This window comes from Sturnira hondurensis, unplaced genomic scaffold (genome assembly GCF_014824575.4).
Source record: "Sturnira hondurensis isolate 20B ecotype Veracruz unplaced genomic scaffold, ASM1482457v3 Scaffold0022258, whole genome shotgun sequence".
Classification (NCBI taxonomy): domain Eukaryota; kingdom Metazoa; phylum Chordata; class Mammalia; order Chiroptera; family Phyllostomidae; genus Sturnira; species Sturnira hondurensis.
Genome location: NW_028094889.1, coordinates 348,839 through 367,498, shown reverse-complemented (window position 1 = coordinate 367,498; position 18,660 = coordinate 348,839). Strand labels below are relative to the sequence as shown.

The following is an 18,660-nucleotide window of genomic DNA, read 5'->3' as shown; positions in this document are numbered from 1 at the left end:
TTGTCCCTGTTATCCCCCTTTTATAGGTAGGATGCTCATTCAAGGTTACATAGCTTTTAAGTGGCTGTGTTTAAGAATGTTTAAGAAATGTTTAAGAAATGCTTAAACATTGTTATACTACTGCATTGTTATACTACTTTTCTTCATGACGGAGGTGTTGACATTTGACTTAAGACTTGCAGCAGCAGGTGAGTCAATCCAAAAGGAGAGGAGAATGGGGAAAGCTTTCCAGTAAATGGTTGGTGATAGAGGTTTGGTTTTTAGATGAAAGTAACTGTTGGTATGAGCAACTTAACGTCATTGGTGATTAGACATTTTGTAATTTTACTAAGTGAACATCCTGATAAATCTCATACCCATCTGATACCATACATAGTTAATAGGATATTATTGACTATGTATTTTCTATACTGTACTTTTACATCCCCATGACTATTCAGTGACAACCAATTTGTAATAATGTCTATCACTGGAGTGTATACTTGAAACTAATATAATAATATATGTCAACTGTAATTGAAAGTAAAAAATGATAAAAAGAAGTACAAAATAAAACATCAGATTACTGGTGATCCTAGCATTTGCCATGTTAAGTTGGGTGATGAGATACAAGAGGTTAAAAAGTTGGTGGTAATTCTTTCAAGAAACCTAAATGTATCAGGAGGAAGAATGATGCAGAGATTGGTACAAGGTTTAGGGATGATTTAAAGATGGGTATCAAACACAGATTGAAGATATAGGAGAGGGGTCTGATTGATGAATCATTAGGTGGGAGGAATGTGATACTGACCTTGCTGGGGCATTAGGTCTTAGGCAGGAAGGCGTCAACCTATCTCCTAGGTCAGAGAGAGGTAATAGTGGCTGTAACTGAAGTTCAGCTTGGAGAATAAGGTGTTGATAGCTGAGTGAATCTCTTACTAATGATTCCTGTGTTTTCTCGTACTGCTGAGAGAGCGGGCAGAGAGTAAAACAGGAGGATAGTGGTGAATATATGACAGTGACTCTGGGGAATGGCAGAACAGACCAGAATTGCTTGATGGCTTTACATGGTTGTATGATTTTCTGCAGTAGCAGCAAATTACCTTTGTGTAGTACTAGAAATGGTCACTGGTTGGATTTATTGAGGGCTGATTATTTTCTTAAAAAACATTGGGGAAGGGATTAACCAAAGAACATTTATGCACAACTATGGACATGACAACTATATGGGGATTGGCTAGGGGTGGGGAGAGGATGGTTTTGGGTAGAGGGAGGGAAGGGGAAAAAGAGAAGAAATAACTGTAACAGCATAAACAATAAAAATAAACAAAAAGTGAATAATTTACACATGAAATTAATAGGATCATGTAAGTGAAAGACAAAGAGGAGATATAATTTACTTTAATTCAGGGCAATAACTCAATCATTTACCAGTGCTGCCTTCACTCTGTACTGTGAGAGTAATTTCTGAAATTGTATTTGGATTGCCTCATAGGATATAGGAGAGAGTACAGTTTTAGAACCAGCATCTTTTATGTACTTATTTATAATGTGAATTCTGAAGCTACAAATAACAATGAAAAGTCCATATTTGAAATGTGTCATGTATTTCAAAATAGTATGGTAAATGGACACAGAAAAGGAAGACCTATAGTGAACCAAGAAATTTTTATGTTGAGACGAAATTTTTGTAAATGGAAGAGTCTAGAATACCTGATGATACGTAGAAACCTTGTATAGTATGTCTCTCAACAAGAAAGATGGAGTTCTTCTTTTGAGGATTAGTATCTGCTGACTTTATTGTAAAAAATACACATTAATTCCCATTATGGAAGATTGTTGTAGAGCTAAAAATTCACTATTATTTTGGTCATTAATTTTGCTAATGTTTTGAGTTTTCAGGTAAATTATGTTATGGGATGTATTGTGCTTTGGGGCAACTTTGTTCACTACTTCCTAGGTAAAATCTAAAATAATCTTTTCTTGATAACTGTGTTTTTGTATTTAAGTGCCTAGATTTTTTTTGAAGTGTTAGGTTTTTAAAAAATTTTGTTTAAATTAAAACAGAGCATTGTGTATGTTAGGTTTTGTGAATATTCACTAGTCTCTCCTTCCTTTCCTTCATCTTTTTAAAAAAGATGCTTTTCAAACAATTTACTAGTTCAATAAAAATAAAACTATTATGATAACATGTTTTAAGAAAAATAATATTTTCCAAAATAAAAAACTAGTGAGAGGTTACCATTGTTTTACAGTTTTACAAATGCCTTAAAGGCATCTGAATTCTGTTATATCTGCTTCTGCATTCAATTAGTTGTGATATGTTGTTTGATTTATTTTACTTATTGATTTTAGAGAGAGGAAGGGAGAGAGAAGAGACAGAAAACATTGATTTGTTGTTCCGCTAATTTGTGCATTCATTGGTTGCTCTTTGTATGCGCCCTGACTGGAAATCAAACCTGCCACCGTGGCATACTGGGGATGATACTCTCAACTGAGCTACCAGCCAGGGCATGTTGTGATACTTTGTTTTATTTTCGTCTAATATTTTTAATTTTTTAAATTATATATTATTGATTATGCTATTACAATTGTTCCAACTTTTCCCCACTCCACCCAGCAACCCCCACTCCCTTAGGCAGTCCCCACATTATGTTCATTGATCATGGGTCATGCATATAAGTTCTGTGGCTACTCCTTTTCCTATTACTGTATTTTACATCTGCTATTCTGTAACTACCTGTTTGAATTTCTTAATGCCCTCACCTCTTCACCCATTCCCCCACACCTCTCCACCCATTCCCGCACACCTCTCCGCCCATTCCCCCACACCTCTCCACCCATTCCCGCACACCTCTCTCCCATCTAGCAATCACCAAAACACCCTCCATATCCATGATTCTCTCTCCGTTTTGTTTGTTTTGTTTGTTGTTTGGATTCAGTTGTTGATATGTATTTATTTCCATGTTATTGTGCATAGTTTTTATATCCTTTATCTTGAATAAGTCCCCTTAACATTTCATATAATAATGGTTTGGTGTTGATGAACTACTTTAGCTTTTTCTTGTCTGAGAAGCTCTTTATCTGCCCTTTGATTCTAAATGATAGTTTTTCCGTGTAGAGCGGTCTTGGCTGTAGGTCCCTGATTTTCATGACTTCAGATATTTCTTGCCCATCCCTTCTACCTTGCAAAGTTTCTTTTGAGAAACCAACTGACAGTCTCATGGGAACTCCCCTGTAGGTAATTAACTGCTATTCTCTTGTTGCTTTTGATTCTCTCCTCTTTAACCTTTGGCATTTTAGATATGCTGTGTCTTGGAGTGGGACTCTTTGGGTTCATCTTGTTTGGGACTTTTGTGCTTCCTGGACTTGCCTATTTCCTTCATCAAATTAGGGAAGCTTTTTTTTTCTCTCTTTGTTTGTTTATTTTTTTAAAATGTGAGTTATATTTTTTTTATTTAACTTTTGTTCAAGTACATTTTTCTTTCTTGTATTCCCAGCCCTGCCCCCCCCCCCAGTGCTCCCCACCTCCCTCCCATAGGGAAGTTTTTTTTTAATTATTTTTTCAAATAGATTTTCAATTTCTTCTCCTTCTGGCACTCCTATGATGTGACTGTTGGAATGCTTAAAGTTGTCCCACAGACTGGCTTATAGTATCCTCATTTTTTTGGATTCTTTTTTCTTCTTGTTCTAGTTGGTTGTTTTTTCTGTTTCCTTATGTTCCAAATCATTGATTTGATTCTTGGTGTCATCCATTCTAGTGCTGTTTACCTTTAAATTGTTCTTTATTTCAATTACGACTAGATCATTTTTATGTCATTGAGGTCCTCACCAAGTTTCATGAGCATCCTTATAACTAGTGTTTTGAACTCTGTATCTGACAGATTGTTTATCTACATTTTGTTTATTTCTTTTTCTGGTGTTTTGATCTGTTCTTTCATTTGGGCCATGTTTCTTTATCTGTTCATTTTGGCAGCCTCCTGGTGTTTGTTTCTATGTGTTAGGTGGAGCTGTTATGACTCCCAGTCTTGGTTGCATGGCCCGATATACTAGGTGTCCTGTAAGGTCCAGTGGCACAGCCTCCACTATCACTTGAGCTAGGTACTCAAGGTGTGCCCTTTGTGTGGGCTGAGTACACCCTTCTCTTGTAGTTGAGCCTTGATTGCTGTTGACAGGTCAATGGGAGGGATTTACAGAGGCCAGTCAGTTTCAAGGACTGGCCTGACTGACCACCAACCTCTGCTCTCTGTGGAAGATCAGTTGTGCAGGGGCCGGATGGTGGTGCTCTGACATGGTCTGTCCACTGGGTACACAGGCTCTGGGGTTTCCTGGGTGGCGCAGGCCAGGGTCTGCCCGCACCTGTGTTCTGCTCAGGGCTACTGTGCCTGAGAAATAAATCAATCTGAGGTGGTTGCTACTTGTGCTGGGCTTGGAGATTCCCAAAGGAAGCCAAGCTGTGAATGTATGCTGGCTCCTGCTAGTGCTGGGCCTGGATCATTTAGCAAGAGGTATGGGGGCTGTTGCTTGTTTGAGAGGGTTTAGGAAGTTGTGACGCATGAGCCAAGACCAGCCATTTATATGGAAAAGTCATGGTTAACATTTTGGGTGGGCCTGTAATTTGGGTGGGAAGGAGTCTCGGGATCTCTTGGGTGGGGCAAACAGTGTTAGACAGTTGATAGACTTTCAGATATGGCATCTGCCTGCCAACTCTGTGGCTCTGTGGGGGGAGGGCTGAGCAAAGGGGCAGTGGCCTCTGGCCACCTTTCTGTTTAAGAGAAAGTTGTCTGCCAGCTCTTGCCTTGATGCCCCAAAACTTCAGTTCCTCCCTGTATGCCACTGGTGCCTTTCAAGCTGCTACCCCTGTGCTGGAGCTCAGAGAGAGTGAGTCTGAGTAAGTTCATGTGTGGGTTCTTTAAGCAGAACTGCTTGGGACTCCAGAAGTTTCTTCCACTGACTCAATCCTCACTGGTTATTGCAGCCAGAAGTTATGAGCACTTATCCCCTAGCCCTGTAACCCTGGGCTTGGGTCCTGCTGTGTGTCTGGGACTCTTTGCTCCTTAAATATCCCTTCTGAATTTTTATCCACCACATAAAGATTGGGACCAGCCTGTTCTGTGTCTCTACCCCTTCTTCCAGTCTATATGGATATGGTTTCTTTAATTCCATACTTGTCAGACTTCCATTCAACTTGATTTCTGATAGTTCTGAGTCATGGTTGTTCTATATTCTAGTTGTAATTTTGATGTGGTCGTGCGAGGTGGTGAGCTGTGTTTACTCATGCCTCCAACTTCACCAGAAGTTCCTTCTTCTTTTTTTGTTTTTTAAGACTAGAGTCTGAAATTACCTCTTGTCTCTCCATTTCATATAGATGTAAGTTTCATAATAAATATTTAGAGAAGATCCCATGGCAAGTGTTACTATACTACTAGCTTTGCTAACATGAAGGAGCCTGCAAGTTCCTGGGCTTATTATTTTTGTTCATTTCTAGTTTCAGATTTAACCACAATTTCTCTTAAGACAGTACTTTTGAACTAACCATTTTAAAAAAGTATAGAGTCTTTTTTAAGTGTTTGTTTAAACTTTTTACATCCTATTTAGTTTTTTTTAAGGTTCTCATTTATTCAGTTTCCAGGTCCTTGGGGATGTCATTCTCTTTATGTGTGAAGATACGGAGTATTGGAAAGATTCAGTAACTTGACCAAAATCATTCAAATATGAGCCTGTCTGAAAGCATACAACTTTTATCCCTTTAATTTTATTGTTTTTTTTGCTATTCTGTAATTATGAACAGTAGTATTCTCCATACAGTACCTCTCTTCAGGGGAAATGAAACATTGCAAAGTAATTATCAAACCATGTCAAAGCTATAATTACTTTGTTCCTTCATTATTTCCCTAACTATGTGTGTTAAGCAGCCTACAACTGTGTAGGTTTAATTTGGCAGGGAAAATCTGCTTTATTTCTAAGAGGTGGAGAGAAAAGCAAAAATGAGGATTGATTTTTGAGAAAAATATTAAGGACTTCTGAAATACTGGTGATGAGAAAGAAACTCTAGTAAAAAAATCCAGACTTTTTGTATATGTGGGGTGTCATGACTTTAAATGCTCTCCAGTCTTAAAAACTTGTACTTCTTCTTGTGTAGAGCTCTCAGTATGTACAGTGTGTTGCCGGGTGTCTGCAGTTGATGCTTCGGGTCAATGAGTACCGCTTTGCCTGGGTAGAAGCAGATGGGGTAAACTGGTGAGTGCCCTTTTACTTTTAATGTAGCATAGCCTTTAGAAACATCCATCCTTGACATTTGCAAAGAAATTAATAGTATTAATCATTGAAAAGAAGTATTTTAACTGTTTTGTGTCTGTTTTACAGTGGATAATGCTAACTGTCATAGAAGTCAGTAACTAATAACTACCAGATGGAATAATATCCTCTTTCCTTTGCTTGTTCTGTGCTATTATAAGAGTTTAAGGACTCATAAAAACCTAACCTTTTAAAAAATTTGTTTGTATTTTTTTTAAATTACTTTATTGTTGTTCAATTAAAGTTGTCTGCATTTTCTCCCCACCCCAGCCAAACCCAACTCCCTCCCTTGCTTCCACCCTCTAAAAACCTAATCTTGATAGAATAAATTCTAGGTACTCAGTTTAGTAAAACAATCATAAAACTATCTTGTGACAAATACAGACAAAAATCAATAAGAATGGAGAGCATTATGCTAAGTGAAATAAGCCAGTCAGAGAGAGACAAATACCATATGATTTCACTCAGATGTGGAATTTAATGAACAAAATGAATTAAGAAGCAAAAATAGAGACAGACTAATAGATAGGAGAGGAGACTGAAAGCAGTTGGGTTGGGGGTGCTGTATGGAGGGATTGAGCAAAAATGAAAAAAAAAGGAAAAACTCATGGACTTGGACCACAATGTGGTGATTGGTGGGGTGGAGGTGGGGTGGGCGGAGAGAGATGGAGGTGAGTATGGGGGAATAAATGGCAATGGAAAGAGACTTGAGGTGGTGAACACACAATATAATGTACAGATGATGTGGTATAGAACCCTAAACGTGTATAATTTTCTTCACCATTGTCACCCCAGTAAATTCAATAAAAAAGAACAATAATAAGGGAAAGGTCTTATGCAAAAGAGAGTGAATAAAAGCCATTCTTTGTAATGCTGTGTAACTAGTCTATTCTTTGTGGGGTAATCAAATATATTTATACAAAGAACCTCCCCAAACTCCAAAACAAACACATGAAATCCTCTTTTACTACTACAAGACAGTTTATTTATTCACAGCGAACTCTCTGCTCTTATAGCAAATACTCTTTTAAGTTAGTGAAGACATTGTTTCTCTTTTGGAAAATGTATACAGAAAGCTGGTTTATCAACAGATGGTTCCCTTTGTGAGCAAGGCTTTGGAGCCAGAAAAGCTCATTGAATGTTCCTGGTGCTGTGTCATCAGATTCTAATAGACTGATGCATCCTATCTCCAGTGTAGGAATATACCTGTCAAAGGGACCAAATAGCCTAGATAATTCTCAGTCAGTATTCGCATGCAGTTTCTTAGGGTGGCTTACTTCTGCAAATGGCTGTTCTTACGAATTACATTTGAATTGTCATGAGCTACTCAATAACCATTGACTCAGTGAAGTAGTAATCTTATATTAAGATGTAAAATTTCAATTTGTTTTTACTTATTTAACAGTATGTAAGGAAAAAGTTACCACCATTTGCCATCTAGATCCTTTGTAAAATATATATTTAGTTATTCAATGAATGATTAATGAATTAAGAATAATGAGATAGTGAAAAACAACCATTGGAAATTTTAATGAGAATTTTTATATAGCACATCTTTTTGTAGTAAGTGAATTTTGGTGCACAAGCATTACAAAAGATGAGAGAAAACCCTCACATGTCCTTCTGGCAAAATGCAATGGTCCAGGTTCTTATTACAAAGCATTGTGTTGAAGTCTTTCATATGGAATGGCTATGTGAGAATACTGTATTTTCTTTTTGTCCTTTGAAATATATTGATCACTTATCGACTTTGAGTTTGAGAAAATAAATTTATGGTATAGTGGTCTGAACACTTAGAGATGTGACCAATTTCATCATCATTAGAGAATGGATTGCTGTCTGTCTTTGCTTTCAACTTCTGATCATCTAATAACTGAAATGCCTTCCTCAGGCAATCATTATAGGCAGAAAATAAAAAGTCCTGAGTTTTAAGCTCTATTCACACTCTGTCAGGATACTCAACAGAGGGAGTCAAGGGACTCAACATTTAGCTGAGATTTATTACAGAGACAAGGTAGGGATGGATACACAGGCTGATTCTGAAAGAATCCACATGAAGCTTCCTTACATTTTGTCTTCTCCATGAAGGGGGTCACAAGCACACTTTTTCTCTAGCAATGAAAATGTAAGAACATTTGTGTGAGGTTTCTGCCCAAGAAACCCACTAGGGACTTCAAGCTTACAGTTTTTATTGGAGGCTTGTCAGGTAGGCACCCTCTGCTTAGCATGCTGTGAAGTTCCAGTCTCCAGAAGGAAAGCAGGTGTTCAGCATAAATATATTGTTTGCAAAAATTAACTGTGAGCCTCCCTTGTCATTTAAGGAAGAGTTTTGTATAGGTGTAGGGAATTGTTTACCAGTCAAGTTCCTAGAAGCCAGCCAAAGGTGTGATTTGCAGGCAGACCACTGTAAGGATAGCAGTTGTAGGATGATGATGTTAATAAAGGTAGACCTTTCTTCTTTAAAAAATGATGCAATATTTTGGGCAATGTAATAAGAAAGGATACTTATTTATTTCACTATTATATTATTTTCCTAGGCAATTCCATTATTTTCTAAATGTCTTATACTTTTAGCCCTTAATTTTTTTAGCATGGTTGGGAATAATGAATATTGATCAATGTCTAGGATGATGAAATAGTGTAATCTTTATAGATAACATAAAACACTAAGATGTCATACTGTGTCTTAGGTTTAAAAGACCTGTGTGATAATTGTAAAATAAATTGAATTTTATTCTGTTAAACAAAAAGTAGATTATTTTTGTTCTTTGAAAAACTGGTGAGAAACAATAAAAGTCATAAACACCAATTTCTACAAATAATTATAATTGCTCAAAAAACCCCTTCAAATAACTAAAATTTGGCTCAATAGGTTCTGATCATATACTGAGGCTAACTAAATGCTGCTGTTGTAAGTACTAGCACTTAGTATTTTGAAGGACAGTAAGCAATAGTAACCATCTAGTTTAGCAACAAGAACAGGGATAAATACAGTCTAGAATATTCCATGATCATCCTATATATTTTGATATGGTACTCACTACTAACAAGGTTAGAAGTAATCAAAGAGATCTGTAGATTGAGAATAGGCATTAATAAAGGCATAATATGTTAATTTACCAATAGTATAGCAATTTATACAAGTCATTTAATCTTTTCAATTTTTAAGGAAATAAAACATGTGCTTTCTACTTTTCCATTTCCTTTGTTTAGGATTGAAAGTTTCTTTTTCCTTTCCTTTGGTACTCCTCAAATCACAAGTAGAATCATGAGAGGAGGAGAAATTTATGAGGGTAGTCTGTTTGAAGAGAGTAGAAGAGAGCCTGATGTTTTAAAAACACCAGTATATTTTTATCCATACAGCTTTCTTTTGTTTTTGGTTAAAAAACCTTTTATGTGAATGATACAGTACTGTTGCTGACTGTTTATATACCCATTAAGAACAAAGAATATACTTGCATTGTCTTATGTATTGTTGACTTCACTAGAAGTCTAAAGATTGACACTGATTTTTAAAAAAGTGCTGGTGTTAAAAAGGGGCTTTTCCTTGGATAATTGCCTCTACAAATTCAAATTGCCTCCAACAGTTGTCTCCAACAAATGTTATACCCCAACAAGTGAAATATTTTGAAAATATAAATAAGTGTGTGAATGAAAGGTAAGATTTTTTTAAACATTAAAACGTTGCGTTGTTGGGTGATGTTACATGCTGAGGTATGAGGTGCTCATGGGTTTGAAGAGCAGCAGCTGGCTGAAAGTGTACATGTCAGCCGGTAAACTAGCTGCTTTATCTCCCTACTCCCTGCATTGGCTTGATATTTTGGAAAACTTTACTTCAGAAACAAAACAGAACACTAAATAGTTCTTTTGGCCTCAAGGACCTTAGCCTCCTTTCTAATCTTGGCTTTGACAATTATTGTATTTTTTGAGCTCTCTGTAATATAAGGTACTATTTTTGATGGGGAATACAAAGAACCATGAATGGTCCTTTCGTCTAAGAAACTTACAGTCTAGTTGGAAAATAGTATTAAATACCTAACAAAGATAGTATTTAGGATTATACAACATCATTTAGTAATTTTTTCAGCAACTTTAATGGTGACACTAAACTCACCAATTTGAGAGGAGTAGCAGAGACCTAAATGGCAGTGGACGCCTATTGATTTATTGGGTCTCACCTCAAGGCCACTTCCTCTGGGAATCCTTCCTTCTCATTGTACTAGACTCTAATTCCTTTATAGCATGCAGAGTCTTTGTTTTGCCTTCCATTATGGCCCTCATGTCTTGCATTGTACCTGCCCCATAGATCCTCAACACATATTTGTTAAGGTACTATATTTAGGTTTCTCTTGGGCCTTTGTGTTCTTTGCAGCTCCTTAGTGTGCCCTTCATGCTCCACTGTATTCTGGTAAACAGGAGTTTTATTTTGCTTCATTAGGTATTTCTTCTGGTTAATGTTTGGCTACAGAAGAGGAAAGAAATTTATGAGGGTAGTCTGTTTGAAGAGAGTAGAAGAGAACCTGATGTTTTAAAAACACCAGTATATTTTTATCCATACAGCTTTCTTTTGTTTTTGGTTAAAAAACCTTTTATGTGAATGATACAGTACTGTTGCTGACTGTTTATATACCCATTAAGAACAAAGAATATACTTGCATTGTCTTATGTATTGTTGACTTCACTAGAAGTCTAAAGATTGACACTGATTTTTTAAAAAGTGCTGGTGTTAAAAAGGGACTTTTTAAAGTTTAAAAGTCCCTCTCTTTTAAAGTTTTTTATTTATTTATTTTTAGAGAGAGAGGGGAAACATCAATGTATGGTTGCCTCTCACATACTCCCTACTCACAGTGCAGGCATGTGCCCTGACTGGGAATCGAACTGGCGACCTTTTGGTTTGCAGGCTGGCACTCAATCCACTGAACCTTACCAGACAGGGAGAAGACTTCTCTTTTCAGTGGAATCATATATATATTGTAGACAATTTTATATTCTCTTAAATGTCTTTGTGGTGTTCATCATTGTTGACAACACCTTTCTTTGAAACCTTTCTGTCTTGATTTTGGCAACAGTGGTCCTGACTAAAACAGAGGTCCTGACCTCTCCTAAACCCTTTTTTTAAAAAAGATTTTTATTTAGTTATTTACTTATCTTTAGAGGGGAAGAAGAGAGGGAGAGAAACTTCAATGTATGGTTGCCGTTTGTGCGTCCCCTGCTGGGAGTTGGCCTGCAGGGAACCGGCCTGCAACCCAGGCATGTGCCCTGACTGGGAATCGAACCTCAATCCTCTGGTTCACAGGCCCACGCTCAATCCACTGAGCTACACCAGCCAGGACTACCCTTTTGTTCATTTAAACTTTTTAATTTTAATAGAGGTAATTTAGTATGAAGAACTGTTAACTAGATATATATTTGTTAACTAGGTTTCTGAAAACAAATAAAAGGATTCTCAAGTGTCAGGAATGGTAGCTAGTGGAGATACCCCTAAAGCTGGGGAACAAAGGTAAGAGGTTGCAATTACTATATTTGCATGCTTCAAGGAGGGGCTGCTTGAAGCTGCAATTTAGTCCATACATAGTAGGGGGAGTACTACTTATCGGGGCTTATGCCCCTGAGCTCATAGTACAGGCCTCGCAGGTTGGGGACTCATGTGGTTGGTGCTGGTTGGTGTCTCTGAGGGTGTGCAGTGAGGCTTCCAGCTGCTGCCGCAGAGAAGAGTGGTTGCTACCAGGGTGAAGAAATGCTGCTGAGTGAGTGATAGTCCAGGGAAAGGAAGCCAACAGGAGACAGTGCCTTCTTCCTCCAACCTTTCAGTCAACCTCTAGCACCTCCTATTGGCAGAGCTAGCTAGTAAAGCAGAAATGTGCTTTGAAGGCTCAGCCACAGCATCACAAGGTGTAGAAGGCTTATCTTAGTAATTGGAAGAATTAGAAAAGGAAACCACGTGTTAGGGTAGTAATAGAATAAAATTACACGATTTTGTGGCTGTTGAAATACTGCCATCAATATTGTAAAAACTCATGTCTTACATAACAACCAAAATAGAAAAGACTAAAGGGAGAAATGCATGAAAAAAATTAAGGGCAATTCAAGCAAATTTATAACTGAACATAAGCTTTTAAAAGGGAGAAATGGTGCAAATATAAACCTTCCACTAAGTTAGTAGTTATAGATTGTAAAATTGGATTTAAATTTTATTTATATTAATAGACTTTTATGTCTCAAAGCAGTTTTCAGTTGCAGAAAAATTGAAAGTGAGGAGAGTTCCCATATATACCTCCCCTTCCATAGTTTCTCTTATTATTAATATTTTGTATTAGTATGCTATATTTGTTTCAATTGTTGAACCAATAATGATATATTCTTAGTAAGTGAGGTTCATAGTTTCCATTAGAGTTTATTTTTTATGTTGTACATGCTGTAGGTTTTTAGTCTCTTAACCCCTCTGCTCATTTTTTAGTGGCCTAATTTGATGGTTTCTGTTCTTCCTTATGTAAATGAGGCATTCCCCAGGGAAATTACCTCAGTGCTCTTCCTTAGTGTAACCTCTTTGATTTCCATTTAGCTTTCCCAGTTTTCTTGTGTCAGTAAAACGGGCAGTTGAACTAAAAGCTTCTCAAGTTCCAACTCCCACATTCAGTGATTGGCTGTGTTCAGTTGAGACTCATGGTGGGTTTTTGCCAAACTAATTCCTTCTTTCCTCCCAGTTTCTTAAAAATTTGAAAGCTATACATGATTGTCTTGGTTGTCCAGACTCAGAATCTTGATACAACATCTGACTTCACCAAGATGAACGTCCTGTTGATTTTAGCTTCTATAATGTCTGTCAGATTCTTACTGTTTCTTCTTCTGTATTGCAAGGCTGTGTTTCCTCTCAGTGCTTCCCTGCAGCAAATGGTGCTGCTTGCTGAAGTCTTGTGTTATGGAGAGAGGGTGAAGCTGTGCTGCAAATGGCCTTCTCTGAGTAGGGATCTAGCTTGCTTGTTATTGCTAGCAGAAAAGAAACTGAGGACATAATTTTGTTCCATTTGTGCAAAAAAGAATAATCAGTTACTTCTTCTTGTTACACTGTCATACTGAATGTTTTCTTAATATGTGTTCCTTTTCAGCATAATGGGAGTTTTGAGTAACAAATGTGGCTTTCAACTCCAGTATCAAATGATTTTTTCAATATGGCTTCTGGCATTCAGTCCTCAAATGTGTGAATACCTGCGGCGGTATAATATCATTCCTGTTCTGTCTGATATCCTTCAAGAATCTGTCAAAGAGAAAGTGACAAGAATCATTCTTGCAGCATTCCGAGTAAGTGTTCTGTGTTTTTTATTTTTTAATAGTGTATGTATGTGTGAGGCATTTTTACTGTGGAATATGTTTTGAGGGCTTTTAGGGGGTGGGAAAAGTGTTCATGTAGTTATGAAACTAGGATGTCTTGGTGAACATAGATTAAAAAAACACTAATTTATATTTACACCATGGGAGAATGGGCCATATGCAAGGAAACCATTGAAAGGGATGAAGTAAGTTCTGGAATGTTTGTTAGAAAATGTAATTTCATTACATTCAGATAGAATAAATCCTTTTATTTTTTATTTTTTATTTTTTTATGTAACACATAGACACAGACAATAGTACAGTGATAGCCTTGAGACAGAGTAAGGGGGCTGTGGGGAGATGGAAGAGAGCAAAGCATGGTTAAATGGGGATGCAAAGAGACTTTACTTTGGGTCATGGGTACATGGTACAGTACGCGGATTTTTTGTTGAGTTGTACACTTGAAACCTGTCTGGCTTTGTTGATCACTGTCACCCCAAGAAACTCAATTTAAAAAAAAGGGAAGTCCTTTTTTGTTGCATGTGTTTCAAGAGACTATCATTGAGGATTTTCTCTTATGGGGCCCTTATTTTAGTATGGAATTTTATTTCAGATTTTGGGTCTACTGACAAGCAGTATTTCTGAGGCAACTATAAATGTGGTAGACATGTAAATCCAAGTTATTGGCTTCAGAATCTGTTTTTAATTATTATTTGTTATTATGGTTTATTAAATAACAAATCAGAAATAAAATGTTGTACAGATATATTGGAAACATTTAAATAACATTGACATCATATTTGCCAGATGCAGTCACTGACATTTTTTAAATTTTTCTAAGCATTACAGATAAATATATAAATAGATGTGTGATTGCGTTTAAAAATAAAAATGGCATATGATAAATACTGTTCTTTATTCTTAATAGTATGTAATAAATATGTTTGTGTTTTTATATGTTTAAATATTCAGTATTCTTTTCTTTTTAAAATTTTTTATGGGTGCATTTGAACCAAATTGATTACAATTGCCAGGATGCAAAATCTCAAGGGTGTGAGAAAATGCTCCAGAAAATGGCATTTTTACCACTTAATTTATACATAAGAATCAGAGAAGATAACACAAGAGGGTTACACGAAATCTTTGGTGACAGATTAGGGAGGTGGGAGAAAGCAAAACAGGGAAATCTCTGGGACTGGATAAAAAGTCAAAATAATAGACACAAAATTCTTTTACATAGGTGGGTATAGGACAGTTAAGAGTTAACAATGAATATAATATTAGTATTCTTTTTAATGGCCGTGTTCTACCCATGTTCATGTAAAGCGGTTTATTTAACCAGTATTCTATTGATGGGCATGTAGGGTGTTTTTAGTTTCTTTTGCATATATTTGCCTGCTTTTATGAATATTTCTGTTGAATATAGTTCTAGGGATGGAATTGCTGAGTCAAAGAATATACTTTTCTACAATTTTGATAGATATCAAATCACCTTTCAAAAATGTGTACATTTACATTTTCATCAACCATATATTGGAAGTGTATGTTTTTCCGTTGTTTTCCTTAGGTTTAATATAATCTTTTAATAGTTACAAAAAATTAGTTGAAAAGTAAAATTGTTTCAAATTTGTATTTTGTTAATGAGTGAAGCTGAGCATCTTCTAAGATTTTTATCAGCCATTTATATTCCTCTTATAAATTGCTTATTCATAGCATTTGTCACATTTTAATGTTTAAAATTTGATGTGTAATAACTCTTTTGTAGAAGTTTGTAGTTAATAATAGTAATAACTAATGTTTATTGAGAATTTATTCTTTGTCAGGCACTGTTTTAATTGCTTTAAATGTGTTATGCATTTAATCTCTCAAGAACTCCATGTAATGGGCATGAGGCCACAGGAGGTTAAGTAATTTGCTAAAAGGGCCAGGAAGCAGCAGAGCTGGATTTTCGACTCAGGCAGTCTGACTCATGCTCTTAACCTTTATGCTAACCTGTTTTTGATATTCAGAATAATAAATGTTATAATTTGAGTGATTTTTGTGCATTGTCTAATTTAATCCTCATGGTAATTCAATAGGTACTATTATTATTTTCTATTTTATAGACGAGGAAACCAAGACTTGGAGATTAATTCCTTAGTTAGTAAGTGATAGAACCAGATATCTGCTTATCTCCAAAGCCGCCATCTTAACCACTTAGGCATCATCTTTTTTTTCCTTGGGGCATTTTCTCAGGAACCTTGAAAGTGTCATTAAAAGGAGAGAAAACCATGAGAAGTGGAATCATAAGTCTTGTGGCAAACGAATTACATTTCTTTGCTGAAAATACCAGCTGTGAAAGTTGTCAAACTTCACGTTTTTCCTAGCTTCCTACCAAGTGTTGAATGATTAATGGCAATAAGAAGTAAAGTTCAGTATAAATTTCATTGAAAGAGTAGAAAGTGAGATGAAAATGTGAATGGCTAGATATGATAAATACCAGTCACCTGTTGACCAAATGTTAATGTATTAGATTGCTTTTGATTATTCTTATTTACAAAATTGTATATTTTTATGTAAAAATTGTTGTATGGCCTTTGAGAGGTTTATTCTTTTTTTTAACTGAAATTTTTAAATTTATTTATTTAATTGTTGTTCCAGTACAGTTTTCTGACTTTTACTCCCATCCCAGCCCACCCCCCAGTGCTCCCCACCTCCCTCCCATTTTCACCCCCCCTTAGTTTTTGTCCATGTGTCCTGTATACTAGTTCTTGTAAGCCCTTCCCCTTTTCCCCTGTTAAGAAATAGATAAATGTGGTACCTCTCTACTCTTCTGCTGCAGTGTATTGTTTCTGCCATTACTTTTATTAGCAAACTGTTACATGGGGTGAATTTTAGTCTCATTTAAATAAAGTAACCAATCCTTAAATCAGAATAGGTTGTGTTAATGAGCTCTGAAGTATTTTAGTAGCTAACCTCAATATATTTTTTCTTCTACGTGAGTGTTTCATTATCCATATTCTCATTTATTTAGTAAAGATGAAAAGTTCCAGAACTAGAATCTTCTGACAGTCTCCTTGTATTGCTAGAGTTTAAGTTAATTCACAAACAAGCTTTGAATCTCATTCCATTATGCTAATCATTAGGGAACACAGGTGCTTATGATATAGCTTGACATAGAATTGCTTGTTTAGTGAAGATGGAATTATATACATTATTTATGTAAATAAATAATAGTGCAATGTAATGATAAGTAATACGCAAGAGTAAAAGTAATATAAGAGAGGTGGAGGCTAAGAATAGGGGGTTTTTAGGAAAGCTTCAGAGAGAGGCTTGAAGAGGTTTAGGAAGGTGTGTGTTTATTTATTTTTTAAGTACAAAGATGGAGAGAGGTTGATAAATGTTAACAAGTGAAGAAAGGACTTTCTGGAATTGTTAGTAATTTGTTGTTGTAGGAATATTGATTATTGTCTCTCTGTCCCACACCTCCATTCTCAAGTGAATATTAAGGGAATAAATGGAGCACATGAGTCAAGCTCTTGATACAATCCTGGTATTTGGGACCATTTGCTTTCTGAAGGCACAGACATGCTCTGTAAAATGGAGCTTGTGCTTTGCTGATCTCTATTACCATTCTGGGCCTTGAACTAGTGGGACCCACACACAGTTTCCAGCCATCCTGTTGTTACTGACTCACCCTAACTTATTTTCATACTTGTGAGACATTGTTCACCAAAGCCCAGTGTCAGAAAGACTCTAGTCAGATCTAATTTTGCTGCTTCATTGTGTACTGTGCCCTACTCTGATGGAACATGAGTAAGAGTTGATTTTGCTTTTAAATTTTATTCACTGTGGTGAAATATATGTCATCTTTTCAAATCAATATATTTATTTGTTGAAAGCTTAAAACTCCTATTTGTTGTTTTAAATTTCTTTGCCTTTCTCATTTTATGCTGTACTATAGTCACAGGAACCTTATTTATATTAAACTCTTCTACTTCAAATTAAGCACTTACCAATTAAGAAATTGGAAATATTAATAGTTTGATTCTTTTCCTGCTTTTATAAAAATAATATGGTCTTGTGGGTAAAAACTAATACATAGAAAAATATTAAGGAAAAAAGTATAAATTACACTATTCACCCTGCTAGATATAGAAGAAGCCTGTTGATATTTAATGCCTGTAATTTATAATTTTTGCTCCCTTCCCACATGGGGGTTCAACTTTGGATGAATTGCACTGGACGTGGAAAAACTGAATAGTTTGAGGGAAGCACAATTTTTGTTTCTTTACAATTTGGTCAGATCATGCTTTGCATCAGTTACTACAAAGAATGTGTGCATATAGGTTGGTTGTGTGCATTCCCAGAATGTACAACCAAAGTCAGGTTGGCTGTGCTCTTGCGCTGGTTTCTGTGCCTTTGGAAAGTTGCTCGGCTTCTCTGTGCTTCCACTTAAAATTAGTGTTATTCCCCTTAAGTCTTCATTGGGCTTTATATATGCTCATATAGTAATGCCTTTGGGGAAAATAAATGTTGACTAAATGAATATTTGGCATATGTAGGCCCCCAATAAGTATTTGGGATCATATGAAGGATGAAAAAAAACACTGAATGAAAGTTGAAAAACCTTCTATGGAAGTAGCGTAGTGGTATGAAATTAATGATATATTTATTGGTTTCTTTATTGAGTTAAATTTCATTTTAAATTTTTGGCTGCTTTGTTTGGTTCCCATAATGAAAAATACGATAATAAAATTTGATGAGAATGAATTTAACTTGGTGCCTCCTACATCTAATTTTTCTTTTAAATTATTTTTTATTGAATTTATTTCAGTGACACTGGCCAACAAAATAATATAGGTCTCAGGTGTACCATTCCATAATGTATCATCTTCACATTGCACTGTGTGTCCACCACCCCAAGTCTTGTCTTCCTCTGTCACCATTTATCCCCACTTTACTCTCTCCCATGTGCCTCCCCCCACCTTTCGTTTTCCCTCTGGCAGCTGCCACCTTGTTGTCTTGTCTATGAGTTATTTTAAATTTAATCTTTATTGTATTTTTTAATATTATTTTTTAGTCCTCTTATACCCT

The 18,660-nt window shown here is 36.0% G+C and overlaps 1 protein-coding gene across 3 annotated transcripts in view; it reads left to right on the top strand.

Annotated features, from left to right (window-relative positions):
- The window catches only part of ATP6V1H (ATPase H+ transporting V1 subunit H), a 130,814-nt gene that overhangs the window by 30,381 nt on the left and 81,773 nt on the right, over nt 1-18,660 (top strand). For all 3 annotated transcript variants that reach the window (XM_037035370.1, XM_037035371.1, XM_037035369.1), the window contains 2 exons: nt 6,122-6,219; nt 13,383-13,575. In XM_037035370.1, the coding sequence (XP_036891265.1) occupies nt 6,122-6,219; nt 13,383-13,575 (291 nt within the window). The remainder of the gene's footprint in view (nt 1-6,121; nt 6,220-13,382; nt 13,576-18,660) is intronic.